Source organism: Manis javanica, chromosome 17, assembly GCF_040802235.1.
Source record: "Manis javanica isolate MJ-LG chromosome 17, MJ_LKY, whole genome shotgun sequence".
In the NCBI taxonomy this organism is placed as follows: domain Eukaryota; kingdom Metazoa; phylum Chordata; class Mammalia; order Pholidota; family Manidae; genus Manis; species Manis javanica.
The window spans coordinates 7,760,466-7,784,216 of record NC_133172.1 but is presented as its reverse complement, the minus strand read 5'-3'; the positions used below and the strand labels follow the sequence as shown (position 1 = coordinate 7,784,216).

At 49.8% G+C, this 23,751-nt stretch overlaps 1 protein-coding gene and 1 long non-coding RNA gene across 2 annotated transcripts; both read left to right on the top strand.

The window, feature by feature from the left end:
* The first annotated feature begins 14,192 nt into the window (after positions 1–14,192).
* Positions 14,193–15,590, top strand: LOC140847091 (uncharacterized). Its single transcript, XR_012126744.1, has 3 exons — positions 14,193–14,684; positions 14,778–14,949; positions 15,214–15,590. It is a non-coding gene; the product is annotated as an uncharacterized lncRNA (long non-coding RNA).
* A 1,710-nt stretch (positions 15,591–17,300) lies between these two features.
* SELENOW (selenoprotein W) lies at positions 17,301–21,464 on the top strand. The gene is made up of 6 exons (XM_017640862.3): positions 17,301–17,470; positions 18,887–18,911; positions 18,992–19,045; positions 19,207–19,281; positions 19,380–19,478; positions 21,135–21,464. The coding sequence occupies exons 1-5, from the start codon at positions 17,424–17,426 to the stop codon at positions 19,458–19,460; spliced, it is 282 nt and encodes a 93-aa protein (XP_017496351.1). The 5' UTR covers positions 17,301–17,423; the 3' UTR covers positions 19,461–19,478; positions 21,135–21,464.
* Positions 21,465–23,751: the final 2,287 nt, after the last annotated feature.

Here is a 23,751-nt window from a genome sequence, read left to right as displayed (position 1 = left end):
AACTTGGAGTCTGTGCCAATGATTCCTCACAACTGCTCTTACCTCTGACCCACGGATTGCACCCTTGGGAATGTGCGCTAAGGAAAATGGCCGGAAGTTTGAGGAAGCGCATAATGTAAGGCAGACCCATTGGGGTCTGTGCAGAATGGGAGGAAACGAGGTAATGGACGTGGGCAGGCCTGGCCTCGGGGTAGGGAGGCCTCCACGGCCAAGCGAGGGGTGGGACGCACGTGTGGTAACCGGGACGTGTTTAGCGTTCTGATCCTTTGTGGAAAACAGCAAACAGGAACCTGCCGCCATCCGCGCTGGAGCTTGTCTCACAAACCCCGCGCCCACCACAGCCACCTGGACAGCGGATTCCAAAGGATTCTCTCGCTTTTTCCAACTTCTCCTTATTTTCTATAATGGAGAGAACTTTTTAAAATAGGAATTCAAATTGGACGATTCCTCAGAATACGTAAACCAGCAATAGAAAGTGTCCAAATGTAGAACACAAAGTGGGATTTTGCCAGTGGGCTGTCAACACTCGGATCTTTCACCACCGTTTCTGAGAAGGCCGCTTTAGGCAGGACTTTGGAGGATGTGGGGAACACTTGGGGTCAGCCTCAGGGAGGACCCAGTGTGAGGAGCGCCGGGCAGGGGGCTGCCCTCGGGCGGTGAGCCGCGGAGGAGCTTGCTTTCCTTCCCCACGTCCGCTTTTCTGTGCCTTCCCCGCGGCCTCCCGTGTTCACCGCGCAGGTGCCGGGTGGGCCCGGCTGACCGCCCCGAGCAGGCAGCGCAGGCAGGAGGCAGCAGCTGCATCTCCCAGACGTCCTCGCAGCTGGATGCCGGATGTAGCCTAAGTCCCTTCCTGCTTAAAACTGGAGAGGTTTCTACTCAGTCTGCAGTCCCTGCCGGAGGTAATCATGCATTGTTCTTACACTTAGAAAAATCGTTTCAAAAACAGATTCTAAGAGCTTTCCAAGGTCTGCATGCAAAGTTGACATGTTTGCTGTGTCAGCAAAAGAGATGACCCAGAGAGGGCAAGACGCTTAACCAAGGCCACACAGACTTGCTGAGAGTTAGGGTTCAGCCAGGACTTTCTCCATTCCACTCGGAGAGCCCAGCCTTCCATGAAGGAGGCACAGACAGACGACAGATGGCTGAGAACGCTTCCACCCCTTGTGCCTTACCTGCCCCACGTGTTCCCAGGTGGGGGTGGGGGAGCATGCTGACTGAGGATTGAAAATCCTCCAGTGACTCAAACTCCAGACGGTGCTCCCATATGTCCTCCAGGCTGGAACCTGGCAACACCATGTATTCCTCCCAGCAAAAATGTTTCAGGTAGAGAGGTGAGCTAGCGCTAAGGCCCTGGGTTTGAGAACTTCAGGAAGAGCAAGGGAGACCTGGGTGCCTGCAGCCAAATGAATCAGAGAGTGTGAGAGTGTGGGAGGCGAGGCCCAGGAGGCAACCTGGGACCAGATGGTGCAGGTGGGGAACAGAGTGTAGGGGGTAAGAGATGAGGAGGGGAACCCAGCAAGCAGGCCGGGGCAGCAGCCCAGGCGGGTGGTGGTGGTGCTGGACCAGGGCGGGAGGGGCGTTGTGAGGGTGGGGCACAGACAGGCTAAGCGCTGCGGGTGTGAGTGGGTTGGGGGCGGGGGTCAAGGATGGCCCCAAGGATACTCTGGGCAAAACATTTGGATGGATGGAGGTGTCCTCTACTGAGACGGGGCATAGATGGTTTTGGAAACAAATTCCAGAAAGTAAATCTCTAACGTCTTTGGCTGGTGGGGAACTACAGAGGGAGGCAGACAATGGGTGAAAACTGAATAAAAGAGTGGAGGGCGCAAGAGTCAAAATCAGGTCAACTGAGATGGAGACAACTCAAGCGGGAGTGGGCCTGGCAGAGAAGTTTCGACAGGACTTCGGCTGAATTAAGGCTGAACTGCCTATTGGGCTTCTAAATGGTGACGTGGTGGAAGTGGCTGGACTCGGGAGCTGGAGCGCGGGACCGGTCGGGGAGGGACTGGAGTGGGCATTGTGCGGCTGCCGGTGGTGGTTGAAGCAGCAGGGGTGGGTGCTGGCGGAGTGTAGACACAAGCGGGAGGAGAAAAGAGAGGGAGGTGGCAGAGGGAGGACGGGAAGGAGGACAGCAAAGGGGTCTCAGCAGAAGCAGCCGGGGGGCGGATGAACCACCCTGATCCCGCAAGGCTGGGAAGTACCCCCAGAAGCAATGGTGGCCAGGGGGGCGGGTCCGGGCATGGATGGCTGGGAACTTCCCGGGGACCTAGGACACGGACGCCCCTGGCGACCGTGCCTGGAGTGGTCCTGCTTGAACACTAATGTCCCCGTGAGTCTGAGCGTGTGCCGTGGGGACCATCAAATGCAGCGTCTCCCGAGTTCAAGGGGAAGCGGGAGAGATGCGGGAGAGACAGTGGCCACCAGGGGGCGCCGAGAGCCGCTCCCGGAACGTGCGGGCAGCGCGGGGAGGAGGAGGGGTTCCCGCGCAACCCTGACTGGCAGCCACCCCTGCTCGGGACCTCTCGAAGGGCTACCCTGCAGCACGCAGGACAAAAGCTAGACCTGGGGGGCGGAGCAGATCTGAGGAGGAGCCTCTCTAGGCCTGGTCTGAGGGGCTTCTGGGGTCGGGGGGCTGCAGGATGGTACTTGAAGATCCAGGCCAGTCGATGGGACTTGATGAGTATGCCCACTCTGGTGACAAACTCCCTCCTCTCAGCTTGGACGAGGACCTCGCCCTGGTGGAGTGGCGGAGCGGCGAAGAGCAGGGGACTGGGATTTGGAGAGTTGGGGGGTAGGGGGGAATTACAGGGTGAGAGTCAGCGGGGAGGGTTAAGAGGCCAAGGATCCCATCCCCCGAGAGACGTGTGTAGGTCACTGTGGGGCGAGGCTAGAAGATGCAGGGACCGTTGCTGTCCAGGTCCTTGTCACTTTGCAGTAGACAAGGGGTGTCAGGGTCACTTTATCCATCCCCCTGGCTTCACTGCCTTATGCCTTCCCCCAAGAAAGACCTTACCCAGACCTTATCTTGCCAAGCTGAGGCCTTACCCAGAACCCCTATGGGCGCGCAGGCATCATTTCACCCATTCATCCATCAATGGATGGATCTATCCGTTACCGGGACTCCCAAAGACCAGGTTCTTGAGTTTCAATGTTACAGAAATGAACACTGACCTCGAGGGAAAGAAAGCAGGCAGAGTTTATCGGACATGGCTTGTACATGAGGGAGCCGACTAAAAGAGAAGTCGGGCCCCCTGGGAAGGGGATGGTGTGGGGTCTATAAAGGTCCAGGGGATCGGAGGCATGACAGTGATTGATCTTGATGTCAAGCCAGTAGTCTCTGGGTGAGGCACTACTTTCATGTTTAACAGATGTCAATTTATAATCGCAGTCTGTTAGTCAAAAGGTTTTTTTTGATGCCCTAGAACAGAGAGGCTTTCAGGAAAAAAGAATATTAATAAATTGTCACAAGTCAACCTAACACTCGGGTTTGATCAGGTGCTAGTCTAATCTATAGGTGACTAATTGTATAATAGTACTTTTATAATATATTAATTAATCCCTTCTCTGAGAAACTTTTCTAAGAATGTGTTTTCAAATTAAGTGTGCATCCCAATATGAGGTTCCTTCCAAAATGGACACCCTTTTGGTCTGCCCCTGCCTGCCTCATATCCATCTATCAGCCCATCCCCTTATCCATGCCTCCAGACAGAGTGTGCGTGCTGCGTGACTCCATTTATATGCAGTCCTAGAAGAGGCCAAACGAATGTATGGTGACAGGTCAGGACAGTGGTGACCTTTGTGGGGAAACTGATGCATGCAAGAACTTCCTGGGAAACAGAGATGACCTGTATCTTGATCTGGAAGGTGGTTAAATGGTGTTATACATACGAAAAATTCACCAAGCTGCACGCTTGAGATCTGTGCACTTTACTGGGTAAAATAAAAAAAAAGAAAAAAGGACAGTCAAGGAAGGCCTCACCGAGGAGGTGACATTTGAGTAAATACCCATGTCACCAGTACCACTGACTGTGCCCAGGCTCCCCTATTCCTTGGTGTAGCCCACACTCAAAAACTTGCCCTAGCACCTTCAGGTACCATATTCACCAGAATAGGTCACTCCGGATCCCTGCCTCCTACTGTTTGCACCTGTGTAGGTGGCACAGCATGCCCCCATGTAAATAGAAGACTGACAGCGACTCGCTGGGACTTGGGACAAATCTGCCCCCAGTGGAAGATGAACCCTTAAGCCCTACTTTAAAACATTTAAAATCTGAAATATGCCTGTCCCTTTAAGGATGCCAATTGTTTCTTATCAGCGGGGCAGGTCAGAAAGAAAATTAACTCACCCCACCCCATGCAGCTTGCCTGAATTCTGAGTGCCTGGTACTTGCCTAGAAAAAGATAAGAATTTTCTCAGGGAGAGAAAGATAAGAATCCCAGTGCTAACAAATGCTTTAGCTGGCTTTCCTGTTTCACAGACGGTTTTTACACAATTCAATTGTTTTGAATATTTGTAAACATTAAAGTGAATGACATGTTTTAAAGGTGCTTTTTATGAAAGTTAATGATGTTCACAATTATAACCATGGATACAAGTGACTCAACTACAAAGTTACTAAATATTTTCTTAAAGATGCATTTAGCTGTTCAGTATTTACTGAGTGCCTGCTATGTACCACTCAGCACTTTATATGCTGGGCACATCCCAGGGAGGAGGACAAAACAGAAAAACGTGGAGCACACATTGTAGTTGGGGAAGCAGTGAACAACATCAAAAAATCATAATAAACAAAGACACAGAGAACGCCAAGGGTGTGAGTGCCATGAGGAAAAGGGGGTACAGAGGACTGGGGAGGGGCTGCAATTTTAAACAGTGTTGGGGAAGAAGTGACATTTGAGCAAAGATCTGCAGGACGATAGGGGAGGACCCTGTGGGAAAAGTGTTCCAGGCAGAGGGAACAGTAAATGCAAAATCTTTGAGGTGGGTATGTGTCCCATCACAGATGAACCTGAAAAAACATTGTGCTAAATCAGACACATTATTGTAAGATTCCATTTATGTGAAATGTCTAGAATAGGCGAATTCATAGAGCCAGAAAGCAGCTTGATAGTTGCCAGGAGCTGGGGGATGGAGGAGGAGGAGGGAAGTGGGGAGTGACTGCTAACAGGTGTGGGCCTCCTTTGGGGATGAAAATATCTTGGAACTAGAAAGACGTACTGTTTGCACAACATTGTGACTGTAATAAATGCCCCTCATGTCACATTTTAGCTTATGTGCATTTTACCACAATGAAAACACAGCTCCCATCTCCCATCACCATAATTTCCTATAAAAATGATGGCTCAGGACCATTTTAAAAATTAGGAAGAAGCTTTGTGGATGTACTAAATGCTACTGAATCGTGCACTCTAAGATGGCTAATTTTTTTTGTGTGGTATGGTAGTTATGTTTTTTTAAAAATTCATTTTATTAACATTAATCTACAGTTACATGAAGAACATTATGGTTACTAGACTCCCCCCTTCACCAAGTCCCCCCCACAAACCCCATTACAGTCACTGTCCATCAGAGTAGTAAGATGCTGTAGAGTCACTACTTATCTTCTCTGTGTTGCACAGCCCTCTCTCTATGCGCCCCCCCACATTATACATCCTAATCGTAAGGCCCCCTTTCTTTTTCCCTGCCCTTATCCCTCCCTTCCCACCCCTCCTGCCCAGTTCCTTTCCCTTTGGTAACCATTAGTCCCTTCTTGGGTTCTGTGAGTCTGCTGCTGTTTTGTTCCTTCAGTTTTCCTTTGTTCTTATACTCTACATATGAGTGAAATCATTTGGTACTTGTCTTTCTCTGTCTGGTTTATTTCACTGAGCATAATACCCTCTAGCTCCATCCATGTTGTTGCAAATGGTAGGATTTGTTTTCTTCTTATGGCTGAATGATATTCAATTGTGTACATATACCACATTTTCTTTATCCATTCATCTACTGATGGACACTTAGGTTGCTTCCATTTCTTGGCTATTGTAAATAGTGCTGCGATAAACACAGGGGTGAATCTGTCTTTTTCAAACTGGAGTGCTGCATTCTTAGGGTAAATTCCTAGAAGTGGAATTCCTGGGTCAAATCGTATTTCTATTTTGAGCTTTTTGAGGAACCTCCATACTGCTTTCCACAATGGTTGAACTAATTTACATTCCCACCAGCAGTGCAGGAGGGTTCCTGTTTCTCTGCAACCTTGCCAACATTTGTTGTTGTTTGTCTTTTGGATGGTGGCGATCCTTACTGGTGTGAGGTGATATCTCATTGTGGTTTTAATTTGCATTTCCCTGATGACAAGCGATGTGGAGCATCTTTTCATGTGTCTGTTGGCCATAAGATGGCTAATTTTATGTTATGCAAACTCTACCTTAATTTAAAAGAAAAGAAAACCCCCAAAACTCAGAGGAAGTGGTGTGTCAGATTTGTACTGGCAAGAGCAGAGGCCAGTGTAGCTGGAGCAGAGTGAGGAGAGGGTGACATCAGAGGGTTACGGTGGAGCTAGAACCCTTGTGTTCCATAGTGAGGACTTACGGTTGGTCCCTGGGGGAGCAGGGAGCCATGGAGGGTTCTAGGGGGAGGGCTTGAGCTGCCATCACTGGGGATGGGCACTCCCTGGCGGCTGTGCAGGGAACAGACTGTGGGGTCCCAGGGCCAGGCAGGATCCTTGAGTCCCAGCAGAGGGGCTGGCAGGGGGAAGTGGAGAGCGGTGAGTACATCCAGGATAGTTTTTGAAAGTAAAGCCACCATAACTGGCTAATGTATAAGGAAAAAGAAAAAAGCCGATGGGCCCCAAGGTTTTTCGCCTGGTCTGGAGTTTCCATTTTTTTTTTTTTTTTTTTTTTTGAGAGGGCATCTCTCATATTTATTGATCAAATGGTTGTTAACAACAATAAAATTCAGTATAGGGGGGTCAACGCTCAATGTACAATCATTAATCCATCTCAAGCCTAATTCTTGTCAGTCTCCAATCTTCTGAAGCATAACGAACAAGTTCTTACATGGTGAACGAATTCTTACATAGTGAATAAATTCTTACATGGTGAACAGTACAAGGGCAGTCATCACAGAAACTTTCGGTTTTGATCATGCAATATGACCTATAAACAATCAGGTCAAATATGAATATTCGTTTGATTTTTGTACTTGATCTATATGTTGATCCCCCATTTCTCCTACTATTATTATTATTTTTATTTTTAATAAAATGCTGAAGTGGTAGGTAGATGCAAGATAAAGGTAGAAAACATAGTTTAGTGCTGTAAGAAGGCAAATGTAGATGATCAGATGATCAGGTGTGTGCCTATGGACTAAGTATTAATCCAGGCTAGACAAGGGCATCAAGACATCCACGGATGCAGAAGATTTCTCTCAAAGCAGGGGGGGTGAGGTTCTGAGCCTCACCTCTGTTGATCCCCAAATTCTCACCTGATGGCCCCCCTGCGACTGTGCCTGTCTTAGGTTGTTCCTCCCTTGAGGAATCTTACCCGTCTCTGGCTAACCAGTCATCTTCCAGGGCCATACAGGGAAATGTAAAGTTGGTAAGTGAGAGAGAAGCCATATTGTTTGCAAAGGTTAGCTTTTTACTTCTTTGCAGATTTATGCCCTGTGGCTTCTATGCCCAGCACTTGTCTCAAGGTATCTTTACCACCTGGAGGAATTATGATACTCGGTAAATTCGATATGAGGCACGAATTCTATTTAAGGGTTGTAATTAGGAAGGAAGAAGAAAAGCTATAGATGTAGCATACGAAGGAAACTTGGGAGGATTGATTATTTCTTTGACATATCTTCTTGTATAGTACCTTAAGTATGTATAGGTTTTAAACTACTAACTAATTTGCACACATATATTAACATAATAGGAATACGGTGACATAAACAAAGCAAATCTATAATTACCATCCATCTCCAGTGAAGCCAAGAAAACCATTTAGGCACCCTAGGCATTTGTGAAAATTTATCTATGATATGATGGATATTGTCCAACTGTACTTGAACCATCAGACAAATTAAAGCAGCCCATTTCTGGGATCTGTTCACATCCCATATGTTCTTTTAACCATAGATAGTCTATAGTCATGAGATTTTGGGGTGCTACAACTTGCACCCCTCCCAACTCCTGGTTGAGTTCCAACAGTACAGATCCGGTCAAATTCGTTGTCTCACTGTATGCACATGCCAGCCTAGACATCTCCCTCCTCATTCTTATGGCAAGTCCAGGAGATGGTGGGCTGGATGCAGCCACAACCGCAGCATCGTCCGAATCCCTGTGGAGGCTTTTTGATGATCATCCCCCCGCACGAGTCCTCCAGAGAGTGCTGATGCCGGAAGCTCCTCCTCATATCGTATCTTAGTTCATTTTCTGGGTATCCAAGCTAGGCCTTGATCTCCTGCATAGAAACAAACAGACCCTTTGCCCACACTTTGACATGCCCTCTATACCACTGTGCAGAACTCATTGGAGGTCAGCACACAGTAACTGCTTTTTTTTTTTTTTTTTAAATTAAGAGAAAGGAATATTATCAGAAAAGAGTACCTCCATAGCTGATCATCTGACACCCTTTAAGTGATCAACATTAAGGATATTTAAAGCATGCGTTGATCTTTGATTTACCAATAGTTTTATCCTGTTAAGGAGTAATCCCCCTTTTCCTTCTTTCTTTCTTTCTTTCTTTCTTTTTTTTTTTTTTTTTAATTTTTAATCTACACTTACATGAAGAATACTATGTTTACTATGCTCTCCCCTATATCAGGTCCCCCCTAACAACCACATTACGGTTACTGTCCATCAGCTTAGCAAAATGTTGTAGAGTCACTACTTGTCCTCTCTGTGTTGTGCAGCCCACCCTCCCCTTGCTCCCTCCCCCCCATGCATGCTAATCTTAATAACCCCCTTTTTCTTCCCCCCCCTTATCCCTCCCTGCCCACCCATCCTCCCCAGTTCCTTTCCCTTTGGTACCTGTTAGTCCATTTTTGGGTTCTGTAACTTCACTGCTGTTTTGTTCCTTCAGTTTTTCCTTTGTTCCTATACTCCTCAGATGAGTGACATCATTTGGTATTTCTCTTTCTCCGCTTGGCTTATTTCACTGAGCATAATACTCTCCAGCTCCATCCATGTTGCTGCAAATGGTTGGATTTTTCCACTTCTTATGGCTGAGTAGTATTCCATTGTGTATATGTACCACATCTTCTTTATCCATTCATCTACCGATGGACATTTAGGTTGCTTCCAATTCTTGGCTATTGTAAATAGTGCTGCGATAAACATAGGGGTGCATCTGTCTTTCTCAAACTTGATTGCTGCGTTCTTAGGGTAAATTCCTAGGAGTGGGATTCCTGGGTCAAAAGGTAGGTCTGTTTTGAGCATTTTGATGAACCTCCAAACTGCTTTCCACAATGGTTGAACTAATTTACATTCCCACCAGCAGTGTAGGAGGGTTCCCCTTTCTCCACAGCCTCGCCAACATTTGTTGTTGTTTGTCTTTTGGATGGCAGCTATCCTTACTGGTGTGAGGTGATACCTCATTGTAGTTTTAATTTGCATTTCTCTGATAATTAGCGATGTGGAGCATCTTTTCATGTGTCTCTTGGCCATCTGTATTTCTTTTTTGGAGAACTGTCTGTTCAGTTCCTCTGCCCATTTTTTAATTGGGTTATTTGTTTTTTGTTTGTTGAGGCGTGTGAGCTCTTTATATATTCTGGACGTCAAGCCTTTATCGGATCTGTCATTTTCAAATATATTCTCCCATACTGTAGGGTTCCTTTTTGTTCTATTGATGGTGTCTTTCGCTGTACAGAAGCTTTTCAGCTTAATGTAGTCCCACTTGCTCATTTTTGCTGTTGTTTTCCTTGCCCGGGGAGATATGTTCAAGAAGAGATCACTCATGTTTATGTCTAAGAGGTTTTTGCCTATGTTTTTTTCCAAGAGTTTAATGGTTTCATGCCTTACATTCAGGTCTTTGATCCATTTTGAGTTTACCTTTGTATATGGGGTTAGACAATGGTCCAGTTTCATTCTCCTACATGTAGCTGTCCAGTTTTGCCAGCACCATCTGTTGAAGAGACTGTCATTTTGCCATTGTATGTCCATGGCTCCTTTATCAAATATTAATTGACCATATATGTTTGGGTTAATTTCTGGGGTCTCTAATCTGTTCCACTGGTCTGTGGCTCTGTTCTTGTGCCAGTACCAAATTGTCTTGATTACTATGGCTTTGTAGTAGAGCTTGAAGTTGGGGAGTGAGATCCCCCCTACTTTATTCTTCTTTTTCAGGATTGCTTTGGCTATTCGGGGTCTTTGGTGTTTCCATATGAATTTTTGAATTATTTGTTCCAATTCATTGAAGAATGTTGCTGGTAATTTGAGAGGGATTGCATCAAATCTGTATATTGCTTTGGGCAGGATGGCCATTTTGACGATATTAATTCTTCCTAGCCATGAGCATGGGATGAGTTTCCATTTATTAGTGTCCCCTTTAATTTCTCTTAAGAGTGACTTGTAGTTTTCAGAGTATAAGTCTTTCACTTCCTTGGTTAGGTTTATTCCTAGGTATTTTATTCTTTTTGATGCAATGGTGAATGGAATTGTTTTCCTGATTTCTCTTTCTATTGATTCGTTGTTAGTGTATAGGAAAGCTACAGATTTCTGTGTGTTGATTTTGTATCCTGCAACTTTGCTGTATTCCGATATCAGTTCTAGTAGTTTTGGAGTGGAGTCTTTAGGGTTTTTTATGTACAGTATCATATCATCTGCAAATAGTGACAGTTTAACTTCTTCTTTACCAATCTGGATTCCTTGTATTTCTTTGTTTTGTCTGATTGCCGTGGCTAGGACCTCCAGTACTATGTTAAATAACAGTGGGGAGAGTGGGCATCCCTGTCTGGTTCCCGATCTCAGTGGAAATGCTTTCAGCTTCTCGCTGTTCAGTATAATGCTGGCTGTGGGTTTATCATATATGGCCTTTATTATGTTGAGGTACTTGCCCTCTATTCCCATTTTGCTGAGAGTTTTTATCATGAATGGATGTTGAATTTTGTCAAATGCTTTTTCAGCATCTATGGAGATGATCATGTGGTTTTTGTCTTTCTTTTTGTTGATGTGGTGGATGATGTTGATGGATTTTCGAATGTTGTACCATCCTTGCATCCCTGGGATGAACCCCACTTGGTCATGGTGTATGATCCTTTTGATATACTGTTGAATTCTGTTTGCTAATATTTTATTGAGTATTTTTGCATCTACATTCATCAGGGATATTGGTCTGTAATTTTCTTTTTTGGTGGGGTCTTTTCCTGGTTTTGGTATTAGGGTGATGTTGGCTTCATAGAATGAGTTTGGGAGTATTCCCTCTTCTTCTATTTTGTGGAACACTTTAAGGAGAATGGGTATTATGTCTTCTCTGTGTGTCTGATAAAATTCCGAGGTAAATCCGTCCGGCCCCGGGGTTTTGTTCTTGGGTAGTTTTTTGATTACTGTTTCAATTTCTTTGCTTGTAATTGGTTTGTTTAACTTTTGTGTTTCTTCCTTGGTCAGTCTTGGGAGGTTGTATTTTTCTAGGAAGTTGTCCATTTCTTCTAGGTTTTCCAGCTTGTTGGCATATAGGTTTTCATAGTAGTCTTTAATAATTCTTTGTATTTCTGTGGAGTCTGTCGTGATTTTTCCATTCTCATTTCTGATTATGTTGATTTGTGTTGACTCTCTTTTTCTCTTAATAAGTTGGGCTAGAGGCTTATCTATTTTGTTTATTTTCTCAAAGAACCAGCTCTTGGTTTCGTTGATTTTTGCTATTGTTTTATTCTTCTCAATTTTGTTTATTTCTTCTCTGATCTTTATTATGTCCCTCCTTCTGCTGACTTTAGGCCTCATTTGTTCTTCTTTTTCCAGTTTTTGGAGTTTCCATTTTGAGACAGGGAAGAAGGAGGGTCCCAGAAATGGGGAGGAGGGACTCGGGTCTGGGGTGGTTGCCCCAAAGCATGTATCACATACGCAGTTGCATGTAAAAACCTGGAACCCCGGGTTGCATGTAAAAATCTTGAACTTAGGACGTGGGAACATGCATTTGCATTACAGCTCCAAGCCCGTGGAAAGTGCCCATTCTCTCCCTGTCTAGCCCAGTAGAAGTTTCACTTCAGAGAGTGATTTCCTTCAGCCCCCTGAAGCCCAAACAGAACAGAACAGTGTGGGATGCTTTGTGCTTTAATGATTTCTTCCATATTCTTCCTCCCGCCTCCCCTTGGGGTCCGGTCGGAGTGACCAGGTGTGCCAGGGTCCCAAAGCCACCCCCGTGTTCTGGGATTTGCTAGAAGGCCCCACGGGAGTCATTATATAGTGGGTTTAGTATGGTGACATAGAAAGGGCGAAGTCTGGAGGAATCCGCGCACAGCGTCCTGATGCTGGGACCTTCTCGGGAGGGGTCACACAGAGCAGGCTGCCTCAGTGACAAACTGCAGCAGGGGTGTGTGATGTTCCTGCCTAGGGAAGCCCATTAGAGACTCAGGACCCACGGGGTTTTGAGGGGCCTGGTCCCACAGGCACACTCTGTCTAGCATGGACCCAAATTCCAGACTTCCAGGACAGCAGGTGTCAGCGTAAACCATACTGTTTTGTACAAACAGCCCAGGCACAGTGAGCCTCCTTATCATTTAGGGAAGTTTTGTATTAGGGGAAGGAAATGTTTATCAGCCAATTTCCCTGATGCAAAAGGCAAGGGGCAACCTGGCCAACGGGCCTTTCTAAGGATAGTAGGCCTGAATCTGCTAAATTAACTGTAATCTTCACACCAACCTCTCTTCCTCCCCTGATGCCTGCAGGCTAATCTTGATCTCCTAGAGGCCAAGCGTCAGTGATTGATTTGAAAGAGAAGCCGGATAAGGAAAAAAAAACCCTAAGAACTAAAACGGAAGAGCTAAAACCAGCGCTAAAACTGTAACACTTAAGAAAACATAAGAGGACATCTTAGCCGCCCTACTGACGTTGATACACACAAAAAGTATGATGTATAATCAAAGAAAAAATATATTGTATTTCATCAAAATGAAAATCTTTTGCCCTTCAAAAGACACTTGGAAAAATGAAAAGGCAAGCCACAGACTGGGAAAATGTTTGCCAAACATATCTAACGAAGGAGCTTGTATCCAGAATATGTAAAGAACTTAGTAATTTAGAAGAGAAGTAACCCAGTAAAAAATGGGTCTTTGCACAGGCTGGTCCCATGAATGGTGGAGACAGTCCTCCCCAGACAGGCTCAGTCTGCAGGGGCTCAGGGTCCCGTCCCCCTAGGGTGGGGGGTGCGAGGGGCCACAGCTTCAGGGAGGCACACCTCACCTGTGCCCACGTGCTGAAGATATTCAAGAGCAGGAAGGGCCCTGTTACCCTCCAGGGCACCAGATTGGACACAGAGCCCCAGTGCAGCATCTTCCCTGGGACGGGGATGAGGAGAGACTGGGCCTCCTGGCCTCTCAGAAGTCCAGGCCTGCTTCAGCCCTCGGAACATTCTGGGTTCCTGACACCTCCCCGCCCCAACCAGTCTGCCCCCACCTTTCTCCATGTTGCCCATAGGAAGGTGGCTCAACGTGCAGGCTTCACAGCCAGACAGCCGGGTTCAAAGCCACGCTCTGGGCTTTATGTGACCGCAGGCAAGTGCCTTAGTTTGCCCACCCATAAAATGGGCTAATCATAGTTCATGACTCTTTAAGTGCTGGCTACTCTTATGAATAATATAGCTGCTTTCCCTGGTCTATTTACAACCTCCCCACCCCAACACTCCCCACCACCCTTCCCGGCTTTCTTTCTTTTTCTCCCCAACAGTCCCTACGCCCTCACAAATACATAGTTATGTATGTTTTCCTGTGTCCATCTCTCAGATCATCCCACGAGCCCCAGGATTCAGGGACCACATCTGCTTACTGCGTGTGCCCTGGCCCTAGGCAGGGCCCACTGTGTGGCTGTGGGAGGGAGTCCATGCGCTGTGTAACTGGGCGGCAGCGTCTCAGTATGTGTGTGTCAGAGGCATTGTGTGGCTCTGCATGTGTTGTCGTGCTATGGGGGCCATGTCCAAATGTGCCAAGCGAGTTTGTGTGGGGGTGTGCCTGGGTTATTGTGTTAATGTAGAGTGTGTGTGTGTGCGCGTGTGCACACGTAGCTCTGCTGTTGCGTGCCAACGTCTGCTTCCAAGTGAAGCAGTGCGGCTGCACAGTCTCACTGTGTGACTGTCCCTGCATGAGGGTGTATGCCAGCGTTACTGTGTCTCTTTGCAGATGGACTTGTGTTGCTGTGTGTTGGGGAACACACCAGTCAGCATTAATGGTCTTGTCTAGGCCTGCAGCTGTGCTGTTGTATATCAAGAACTGTGACCAAATTCGGTAGTGTGTGCTTTGTCTCTGTGTCCCAGGGAGCTGGATCCTGGGGTGACTGTCATGTCCCTAGGTGGATATGTGTGCGTTACTCTCCTGTGTGTGGGATATGCTGGGGTCTCCCACCACGCGGCCGGGAGGGGTGGCTGCCGTCTTGTTCCCCACCTGCCGATGTGGTGGGGAGATGCCGCCCGGGCTGTTGCAGGGGCTCTTTATGTGGCAGAACAGAGGTATGTGCTGTTGTGTTGTCTCTGGCTGGGCTGTGCCTTTCCTGGATGTGCAGTTGTGTACCCAGGTGAGAGCAAGCACCCTTGGTGTGTGTGTTTGTGCGTGTGTTTATGAGACAGAGAGAGATTTCCAGCCCAAGAATAATTACTTATTCCTCCAGCCTCTCCCACTTCTAGGCAACAGAGACCCCTTTGTTCTCAGTGCCGGAAGGGGCGTGTGTCTCTTCACTTGAGGCTCCTGGCAAGTTCTGGCAAGTTCTGAGCCCTCAGCCTAGTCAACAGAACATCCTCTAAGCTTCTGCCCTGTGCGTGGCCACTCGCTGGGTCTGCTGGGCAAGTCAGTGGGGGCACCAGACCCCAGCAGAGCAGGGTGGTTGGGGCAGTGGAGGGTGGCTCAGGGGGACCCCAGCCCAGCCCAGTCCGAGGAGCCAAGGAGGACTTCCTCGAGGACGGTATTGTTACAAGATGATTTTCGGAAAAAAAGGGAAAATCATGACTCATACCAGATCTAAAAGTGAACACGTGTTAAAGATTTGACTTAACATCGGTGAGGTGTTACAACCAGGTCAAAGGAGAATCATTACGATATACTTACAGATCAGGAATCCTGAAAACAAATGTTCAAATGGAGGCAAACCATTTGGGGAGGTCCTTTCGTCTGAATGTGTGGATAAACTGAAGATTCCTATGACCAGGCTTGTCACCTGGCCCTGCTGGGCTAGCTCCCTCCACAGGTGTGGATGATACGTTGTTATTGACTCCATATAAAGAGCCCCGCCCAGTGACCTGCGCTACAGGGTAGCATGGCTGCAGGAGAGCAGAACCGAGGACAGAGACTGAGACGGCTGCCGGGCAGAGAGGCCCAGAGGCAGAGACTGGTTTGCTGCATGCAGACTCCCTCTGAGTGGACAGGATTCTAGTGATTGACCTGCCACCTTGGGAATAAAGTTGCGTGTAAACGCTTTCACCCCAAGAAAGTTCCACTGTCATTTCTTTGGTCTCATTGAATACATAGTAAACTTGTCTGGGGCTGAAACCCACTGGTAAGACAGTTTGTGTCCGCCCAGAATTCATGTTGAAATCCTCACCTCCAAAGATGATGGTATTAGGAGGTGATTAGGTCATGAGGGTGGAGCCCTCATGAATGGGACTAGCGTCCTTATAAAAAGGACCCCAGAGAGCTTCCTAGTCCCTTCCACCATGTGAGGACACAGTGAAAAGGTTATGAAGCAAAAGGGCTGTCCCCTGACCATGTAGGCACTTTAATCTCAGACTTCCAGCCTCCAGAACTGTGAGCAATACATTTGTGTTGTTTCTAAGCTAGTCAGTCCATGCTGTTTTGTTAGAGCAGCTCAAATAGACTAAAGCAAAGTTGCCCCTCCAAGGAGACAGAATTCACTCACATTTCTGTAGAGAAGAACTATTTTGCACTGCTGTTACTCATCTACAACCCACAGGAGTTGTAGAACAGACCGCAAGCATCAGGTAACTGAATGATTTGCTCTAGGTTGAATTATGTCCCCTCCCCTAAATTCTTATGTTGAAATCCTCACCCTCAGTACCTCCGAATGTGGCCTTATTTGGAAATCGCGTTCTGCAGAGTAAATCGGTTAGGAAGAGGTCCCGCTGGAGGAGGGTGGGCCCTAATCCGACATGACTGCCAGTCCCTAGCAAGTGGGGAAATTTGGACACAGAGGCACACACAGGAAGAAGCCGTGTGAAGATGAGGCGGAGGTGGGGACAGTGACCACACACAGCCCCGTGTCAGGTGCTCTGCGTCGCAAGCGCATCACGCCCTTCCAGGACCAGCGGGATCAGAGGTCATACCGCCCCCAGCAGAGGTGGGGTGGGACTTGAAGCTGGTCTTCACCTGCCCTGAGACAGGGTTTCAGCTAAGGGATGCCCGAGGATGGAGACGCCCCGAAGGCGTTAGCGCACGGTTAGAGCAGGTGAACCAAGACCCAGGGGGCGAGGGCAGAAGCTGGGGGCAGGAAGCCCTCGACGCGTTCACCATTACTGAGGTGGACCCATGTGCCAGCGTGCTCGTTCCTTCAACATGTACGAACTCATTTTACACGCGCATCAACCCCATAAGGGAAGGGCTCTGTTCATGTTGCGTCATACCCCTTGTCCCCACCTCCTCTCCTCCCAGCTCACTCCCACAGGGTAAAGGACTTTTGGCCATTTTTTCATCGCTGTAACCTCAGAACCCGGGCTGCAGGGTGTACAGTACGTCTTTGTTAAACGGGTCTACGGTCTCTGAAGGCGATTACGCCCATCTTCCAGACGGGAAAACTGAGGCTTAAAGAGACGCGGCTGCGCCTCAACGAGAAGCCAGCTTCCAGCACTTTCTACGAACCCCTGGCCCCCGCGTCCACCCCGAATCCTTTCGGATCCATTTCCCTCGTCTCTCCTGGCTCCCCCGCCTCAGAGCCGCTTTTTCAAACCGCACCCTCGCCTGCAATTCCGCTTCCAACCCGGGCCTGCCGCCGGGAAGCCCCGCCCCGCGGGCCGCACCATTCCGGCCCGGAGGGGGGACCCGGCAGGCGACTCGCGGCCCTTCTGCCGGCACCCCGGCTGCCGAGGCGCGCCCGGCCCCTAGCCACGGGGCGAGAGGACGAGGCCGGCGTGGAGTCCCGAGCGGCGGGCCCAGGGCCCCTCGGGCCCCGCGGTGCGGCCTGCCCGCCCTCCGTCCCCCCGGCGTTGGTTCGCGCCGCCGAGCGCCGGGCCCAGTCTCCGTGCGCGCGGCCCGCGGGCGCATACTGCGCGCTGCCCCCCGAGCCTCCACGGCGTCCGCGCTTTCGCGGATGCTGCGCTCCCGAGTCATGGCTCTCGCCGTCCGCGTCGTTTACTGGTAAGCCCGGCTGCCCCAGGCCCGCGCCACGGACCCCGTCCCCTGTCCCGACGGCGCGGGGCGCTGGGGCCGCACCCCGGGGACCCTCCGCGAGAAGAGGGGCTCCTGTGTGGGTGGGGTGGGCGTGAGACAGGGCGAACGTAGAGGGCGCGGCCCCCTCCTGTTTCGGTGACATTCAGACGACTCGGGAGTAGAGCGCAGAGCTGGGGAAGACGTGCGGCCTGTTGGACGCCGACCCCGGGGCTCAGCATGCGGGGCTGGTGGGGTCCGCTTGGGCCGGAGAGAAGCTTCCGTCCCTCAGAGGGCCCCTCCTCCCGTGCGGTGAACAACTGCGGGGCGGGGACAGCCCGACGAGCAGGTTCGAGAATGTTCCGGCGTGCTTTTGGAAGGGAGTTGAATGTACAGATGCCTTGCGGCTGATAACGCCGCTCCTTTTCTGGCCTCAGTTTCCCCATCTGTAGAGGGGGAGAGAGCGATCTTACGGGCTGGAGTGCTGTGTTGGTTCTGAACGCGTTTGATCCAGTTCCCCTGCTGGGAGGAAAAAGTCCCAGGTCGGCAGAGATTTTTTTATCTTGGTGACCGTTCTGTCCCCGCTGCCGCCTAGGCCTGTGGTGGCACGCATAGGCACAGTAGGGGCTTAATAATTACGCGGCCAGTGCGTTTCTCCTCCTAGGAAGCCCTTGAGGGAGGGAATTTTTGCTCCACCTTACAGGTGAGGAAACCGAGGCTGCGACTGGGGTGGAGGCAGGTCAGTAGCTCGAGGTCCACACTGCAGATGGTGGAGGCTGCTTGAATCTGGATCTGCTGGCTGTGGTGTCTGAGAAGCCCAGGGCGGAAGCCAGGGGTTTTGAAAGGCTCAGATCAGTGTGGGTGCTTTAGAATGCCCCGGCCTGCTCGGGCAGGCAGAGAGTGGAGTGACATTGCGAGCCCCCCCTCGCCCCAGGAGGCCTGTGACCAGGATCCAGTCCCAAAATAGCCTCCCGTGGGGGTTGAGGAGGCGTTTGGATTTGGTTCTCAGAACTGGGAGGGCCTTGGGCCCCAGGAGTGACGGCATGCCGCTCTTTCTGGAGTTATTATTCTAACCAGTTTTCTCCTTTTCCCTCCCTCTGTCCTCGGTCTCATACTTGGGGTCTCTTCTTGTCACCCCCTTTTCTGTCCCCCTGGCTCTGTGCGTTTTCCTTGTATGGGTGTCCATGCTCCGTGTCCTTGCCTCCCTGTCTCTGTGTGGCTTTCCAACTAACCCTGTATCTTCTCTCTTGACGGCGTTTGTCCCCTTTCGGTTTTGTCCTCTGTGTCCTTATAATCTCTGGTTCCACCCCCCTCACCCTGTGCCCCTCCATTCTCTCTCCCCTGCCCCTGCCCGGATCCCTACTGTCTCTTCTCCCCGGGACGCTCTCTCCTGGACTCTCCTACCAGTGGCGCTTGAGGCTACAAGTCCAAGGTAAGCCAAGTGGCTGGCCCAGGGGTGTCCCAGGGAGGGGCGAGAGGTGGCCCCTGTTGACACCTCCACCTCTTTTTTAGTATCTTCAGCTCAAGAAGAAGTTAGAAGATGAGTTTCCTGGGTGCCTGGACATCGTGAGTCTTGGGGACAGGGAAGTAATCAGGCTTGGGTCGCGTCTGCCCTCAGACCTGGGTGGCAGTGGGCGTGATTTGGGTCGGCCATGCTCTCCATCCCCTGGGAAGGGGCGGGTATCTCAGGCATCTCAGGCCCTCCGGCGTCCTTCTGTCCTCCGCAGTGCGGCGAGGGGACTCCTCAGGCCACGGGCTTCTTTGAAGTGATGGTAGCAGGGAAGTTGGTTCACTCCAAGAAGGTATTTCTGCCCCACCTCGTTTTTGGGCTAGTGGGGAGTTGGGGTGGAGGTGGTATCTTGGTCCCAGCTCACCCCTTGTCTCATCCTCCCACCCCCAGAAAGGCGATGGCTATGTGGACACGGAGAGCAAGTTCCTGAAGCTGGTGGCGGCCATCAAAGCCGCCTTGGCTCAAGGCTAATGCGCCCTGAAGGCAGAGGTGAGGGGGTCCCAGCTCCTGAGCACTAGTTTGTCATTTCTGATGTACTCCAAACCTAAGTCCAGTCTCCAGCCTGACACAGCCTAGGACAAGTAGCAATTTCTGTATTCTCTGGGTGGTATAATTGCTTTTCAGCATCTTCTGACCTGATTTCTAATTTCCAAGCCAGTATGTTCCAGTGTAGTTCCAAACCTAACCTGTGCTAGAGCAGTCCAGAGCCAAGTTCTGGCTTCTGATACTTCAGAACCTAGAAGCACCCCTGCCACCCTCTAAACCTGAGTGCCGACCCCCACAAGGGCGTTCTAGAACCGAGTATCTCATCTCAGTATACTGTGCACCCAAGGACCTGCCCCCAGAATGCTCTGCATCAGAAAACTGGTTCTCAAGATGTTTTCAACTCAGTTCCGTATAGAGAGGTCCCACTCAATGTGAGCTGGGACTTGCAAAATTGAGTTAGTGCAGTACAAACATACAAATAATGTCTTGCCTCATGGACAGGTCTGAAATGAAGTGAGTCTCCCCCATTTAAAAAACAGAAAATCAAGAATTGGATAATTCCAGAGTTGCAGGAGCTGAATAAATTGTGGGCTTTTGCTGTAAGGAGGGGAGGGTGGGGGCCACCCTGGCAGGATTTGAATACTTGAAGGCTTAAATGAAGCACACCCCCTGCATAAACGTGCCATTTGCCACTTCCAAATTGGCAGTTACTCAAAGGTGTTTACGTGAGTTGTTTTACTTGGAGTCTGGAGAGGTCCATCAATAGATGATTTCATCCAGCATGAGAAAAAAACGGGAATGAATACCAGAGAGAGGGGGAGGAATGGTTCTCGTTGGTGTGTTTTGTGAGTACAATTTCAGTGGTCCCCGAGATCACCTTCAGGCTCGATTTGCTTTTACAACCATTTATACCCATGGTTAGAGTTTATTACAGAGGATAGAGCTTGAAGTCAGCAAAGGGAAGGAGGCACGGGCAGGGTCCAGGGGAGGCCAGGTGCCAGCTTCCAGGCGTCTCCCTCGGGGTTCAGGCAGATGGCGCTTATTCTCCCAGGTCAGGAGTGACAGCACGCACAGCGTATCACTGACCAGGGAAGCTCACCTGAGCCTTGGTGTCCAGGGGTTTTATTGGGGTTTGGTCACATAAGCATGCCTAACTTGTGTGGCTGACCTTTGTAGCCCCTCCAGAAGTTGAGAGCTGCTGATGCATGGCCCCAGGTCCCCACCCTAGTTACACCGTAGCATAGACTAGCCAGTGTGGCCCAAGGCCCCAGGTAAACCAAGATGCTCTTCCAGGCAGGCATTCCCAGGAGCTGGGGGTGAGGCAGGCCTGTGTTGGGTAGGGTGAGTCCTCTTGCACCATAGATAACTAGCCAGTGGGTGACTAGCAAAGAGGTCTGTCTGGGACATAGAGAAACCCCTTCGGTCGACAGCTTCTCTGGAAACAGGTTCCCACGGGCCTGTGCGCAGGTGTTCCATGGGGTCCATGCCACCCAGCAGCATCTCCCCAGCTGCCCATATTTCTCACCTTATCGGCATGCCATCTTCCTCGGTTTCTCCATGGGGCTGCAGTTTCCCCATCTCTCTCCCCATGTCCCGGGCTCCCAACCCGGCCTCTTTCCTCGGCAGCTGAGCCTGCTCCCACCTCTTCTCTCTGCACAGTCCAGTGACCTTGGTCCGGCCCCGGTCGGCAGACGCTTCATGACAGGAAGGACTGAAATGTCTCACTGACGCCTGGTCTTTCCCTGATGTTCTCGCAGCCGCCGGGCGGGGCACATACCGACATCCCTGGTCTTTGTCTGTGTGTGTGGGGTGATGTGGGGGTGTGTGTGTGGCCCCCGGAGTCTAGCTTTGCACTCTGGACCTGCCCCTTCCTCTGCCACACCTTTTGCCATCCCCCTGGGGAGCCAAGAGGGATCCGGATGAGTGAGCCTCAGATTTCGGCAATGTTTGCAGCGGTTCACGACTCAATAAATACTGGATGTATCTGTGTCTGCGTGTGTGTTTGACCTCTGGAACCTCCTCCCCACATCTCAGCCCCGGGAATCAGCAACCAGGCGCTGAGCGCCCCTGAGCCAGGAGTCTTGCTCATCAGCAGGCACTTGATAGCAGCTCTGGGATTGTGTCGATGAGGAAGCACTGATGCTAATTTAAATGAGACCCAGACTCAAAAGATGCTTTGCTCAAATCTTGCGATGGCCCCAAATTGTTAGACGCCTGTGTTAGGTTACTGGGGTGGTCATAACATCACTGCTGTGGCCCACACAGCAGACCAGTCCTCAGTGCTGGAGGCTGGAAGGCCTAGACAAGGTGTGCACAGGTTTGGTTTCTTTGGAGGCTTCTGGGTGACTTGCAGGTGGCATCTTGGTGAGTCTGTAGGGTCCACTCTGCATGAGCAACGCTGGTGACCTGTGGGTGTTCAAATTTCCCCCCGCGAGAAGGATGCCAGCCAGATTGCATTAGGGCTTTGTTTTAACTACCTCCTCAAAGGCCCAATCTAACCACAGTTAACAGTCCGTGGTCCAGGAGATGGAGATGAGGGTGTCCACCTGAACTGGAGGGCCCATGGGACGCCGCTCCTATGGAGAGCGCCGGGGCCTGTGGCTCTCCCTCCGCATCAGGTGGGCTGTGGGTCCACTAGTGGGCTAGAAGTGCCCCGAGATACCCCAGTTGCCAGAGCGTGGCTCCCTGGGTAGGAGCCCTGGCATGTGCACAACCACTCCCTGGGCACCAGGCTTGGTGGGCATGACCCCGCGGTGGTAAGAGCGCACTCTTTCCAGGCTTTTGTGTGTGTCACTCCTAACAGTCCATCTGCTGCGGAAGTAAGTCACGGGGTTGAAGCCAGTCAAGGGGACTTGGGTCTCGAGCAGAGGCTTTAGCACATGACAGCTAAACCCAAATTAGGAATTGGTTGGGTTTGATTAGCTCCCCCTAGCAAGATGAGGGAGTGTCATCGCTGCTGAAGCTTCACGACCAGAGTTGGCGGCAGACACATTGTGCTGCCTCTGGGTCAGCTGCGAGAGCCGCCCATCTGAGGATGGGGAGCTCGGACACCTTCCGTTGCTGCGCTGGAATCGTCTCAGGCGACACCAGCTACCATGTTGATATTCCATTGGTGGGAAGTGGCCAGACGTCTCACAGGCCCAGGCCCACTTACTATTTTTAGTAAGTCTGGTCACTGTTGGCCTGCTTCTGAACAAACTGACCTCTCCTGTTTGTTTTCCAAGAATTCCATTTTGACGTCTATCCCAGCTGATTGTGGATGATGATAGGGGCCCTGAAGATGTGGATGAATCAGGAAAGTTTTAAAAACTTCCTTGTTAATCTGTTTAATAAAGGGTAGGTCCTGGTAGCTCTGTAATAAAGATAATTCAAAATTAGGAATAGATATTTCAGATGTCAGTGTGGTTCATTTATATCTGACATCTATGCTGAAAAAGTCGATTCAGATCATGAAAACACATGAACAAAATTTCATTTGTATAAAATTCTCTGGTATATAAAAGGCCTCCAAACAGGAGGCCTTTACTTATTTCTGTTTTGACAGCTCTGACTGTAAGCGCAGCCTGGCGAACTGGGAGCTCTAACGATCCTGTGAGAAAAACTCCGGGAAATGTTGGGGCAAATAGGTCAGGCCTAATCATACCTCAGCTCCCTGTCAGAGTATTTGAGCCTGGCCATCGGGGCATGTGGGTGAGGAGAGGAAATCCTCTAGACCCACAAGGAAGCATCCAGACGCAAAGTCTCAGCCCCGAGGCTTCTAAGTTGGGGGCTCTGAAACCAGGCCTGGGGGAGGCGGGTCAGTGCATGAAGAGGAAAAGTGGCTGAGAACTGGGAAAAGTCAGACTCAGAAATGATACTAAAAAAAAAAACTTTGTTACGATGTAATTCACATGCCATACAATTCACTCCATGCATACAGTTCAGTGGCTTTACTATATCCACAGGTATGCAGCCATCACCATGGTCAATTTTAGGGCATTATCATCACCACAAAGAAGCTCCCATACCCATTAGCACCCCTCCACCAATCAGCACTGAGCAGTCACTAATCTGCCTTCTGACTCTATGGACTCGCCCAGGCTTAACTGGAATCATACAACATGTGGCCTTTTCTGTCTGGGTTCTTCCACTCAGAATAGTGTGTTCAAGTTTCATCCATGTAGCATGTAACAGTGCCTGATTCATTTTTTTTAAGAGTATGACTGTCATTAGTCTTTATTACTGTAAGTTGCCTGCAGAATGACTTCTTCAAATTGATTTGTTGAGTTGAAAAGAT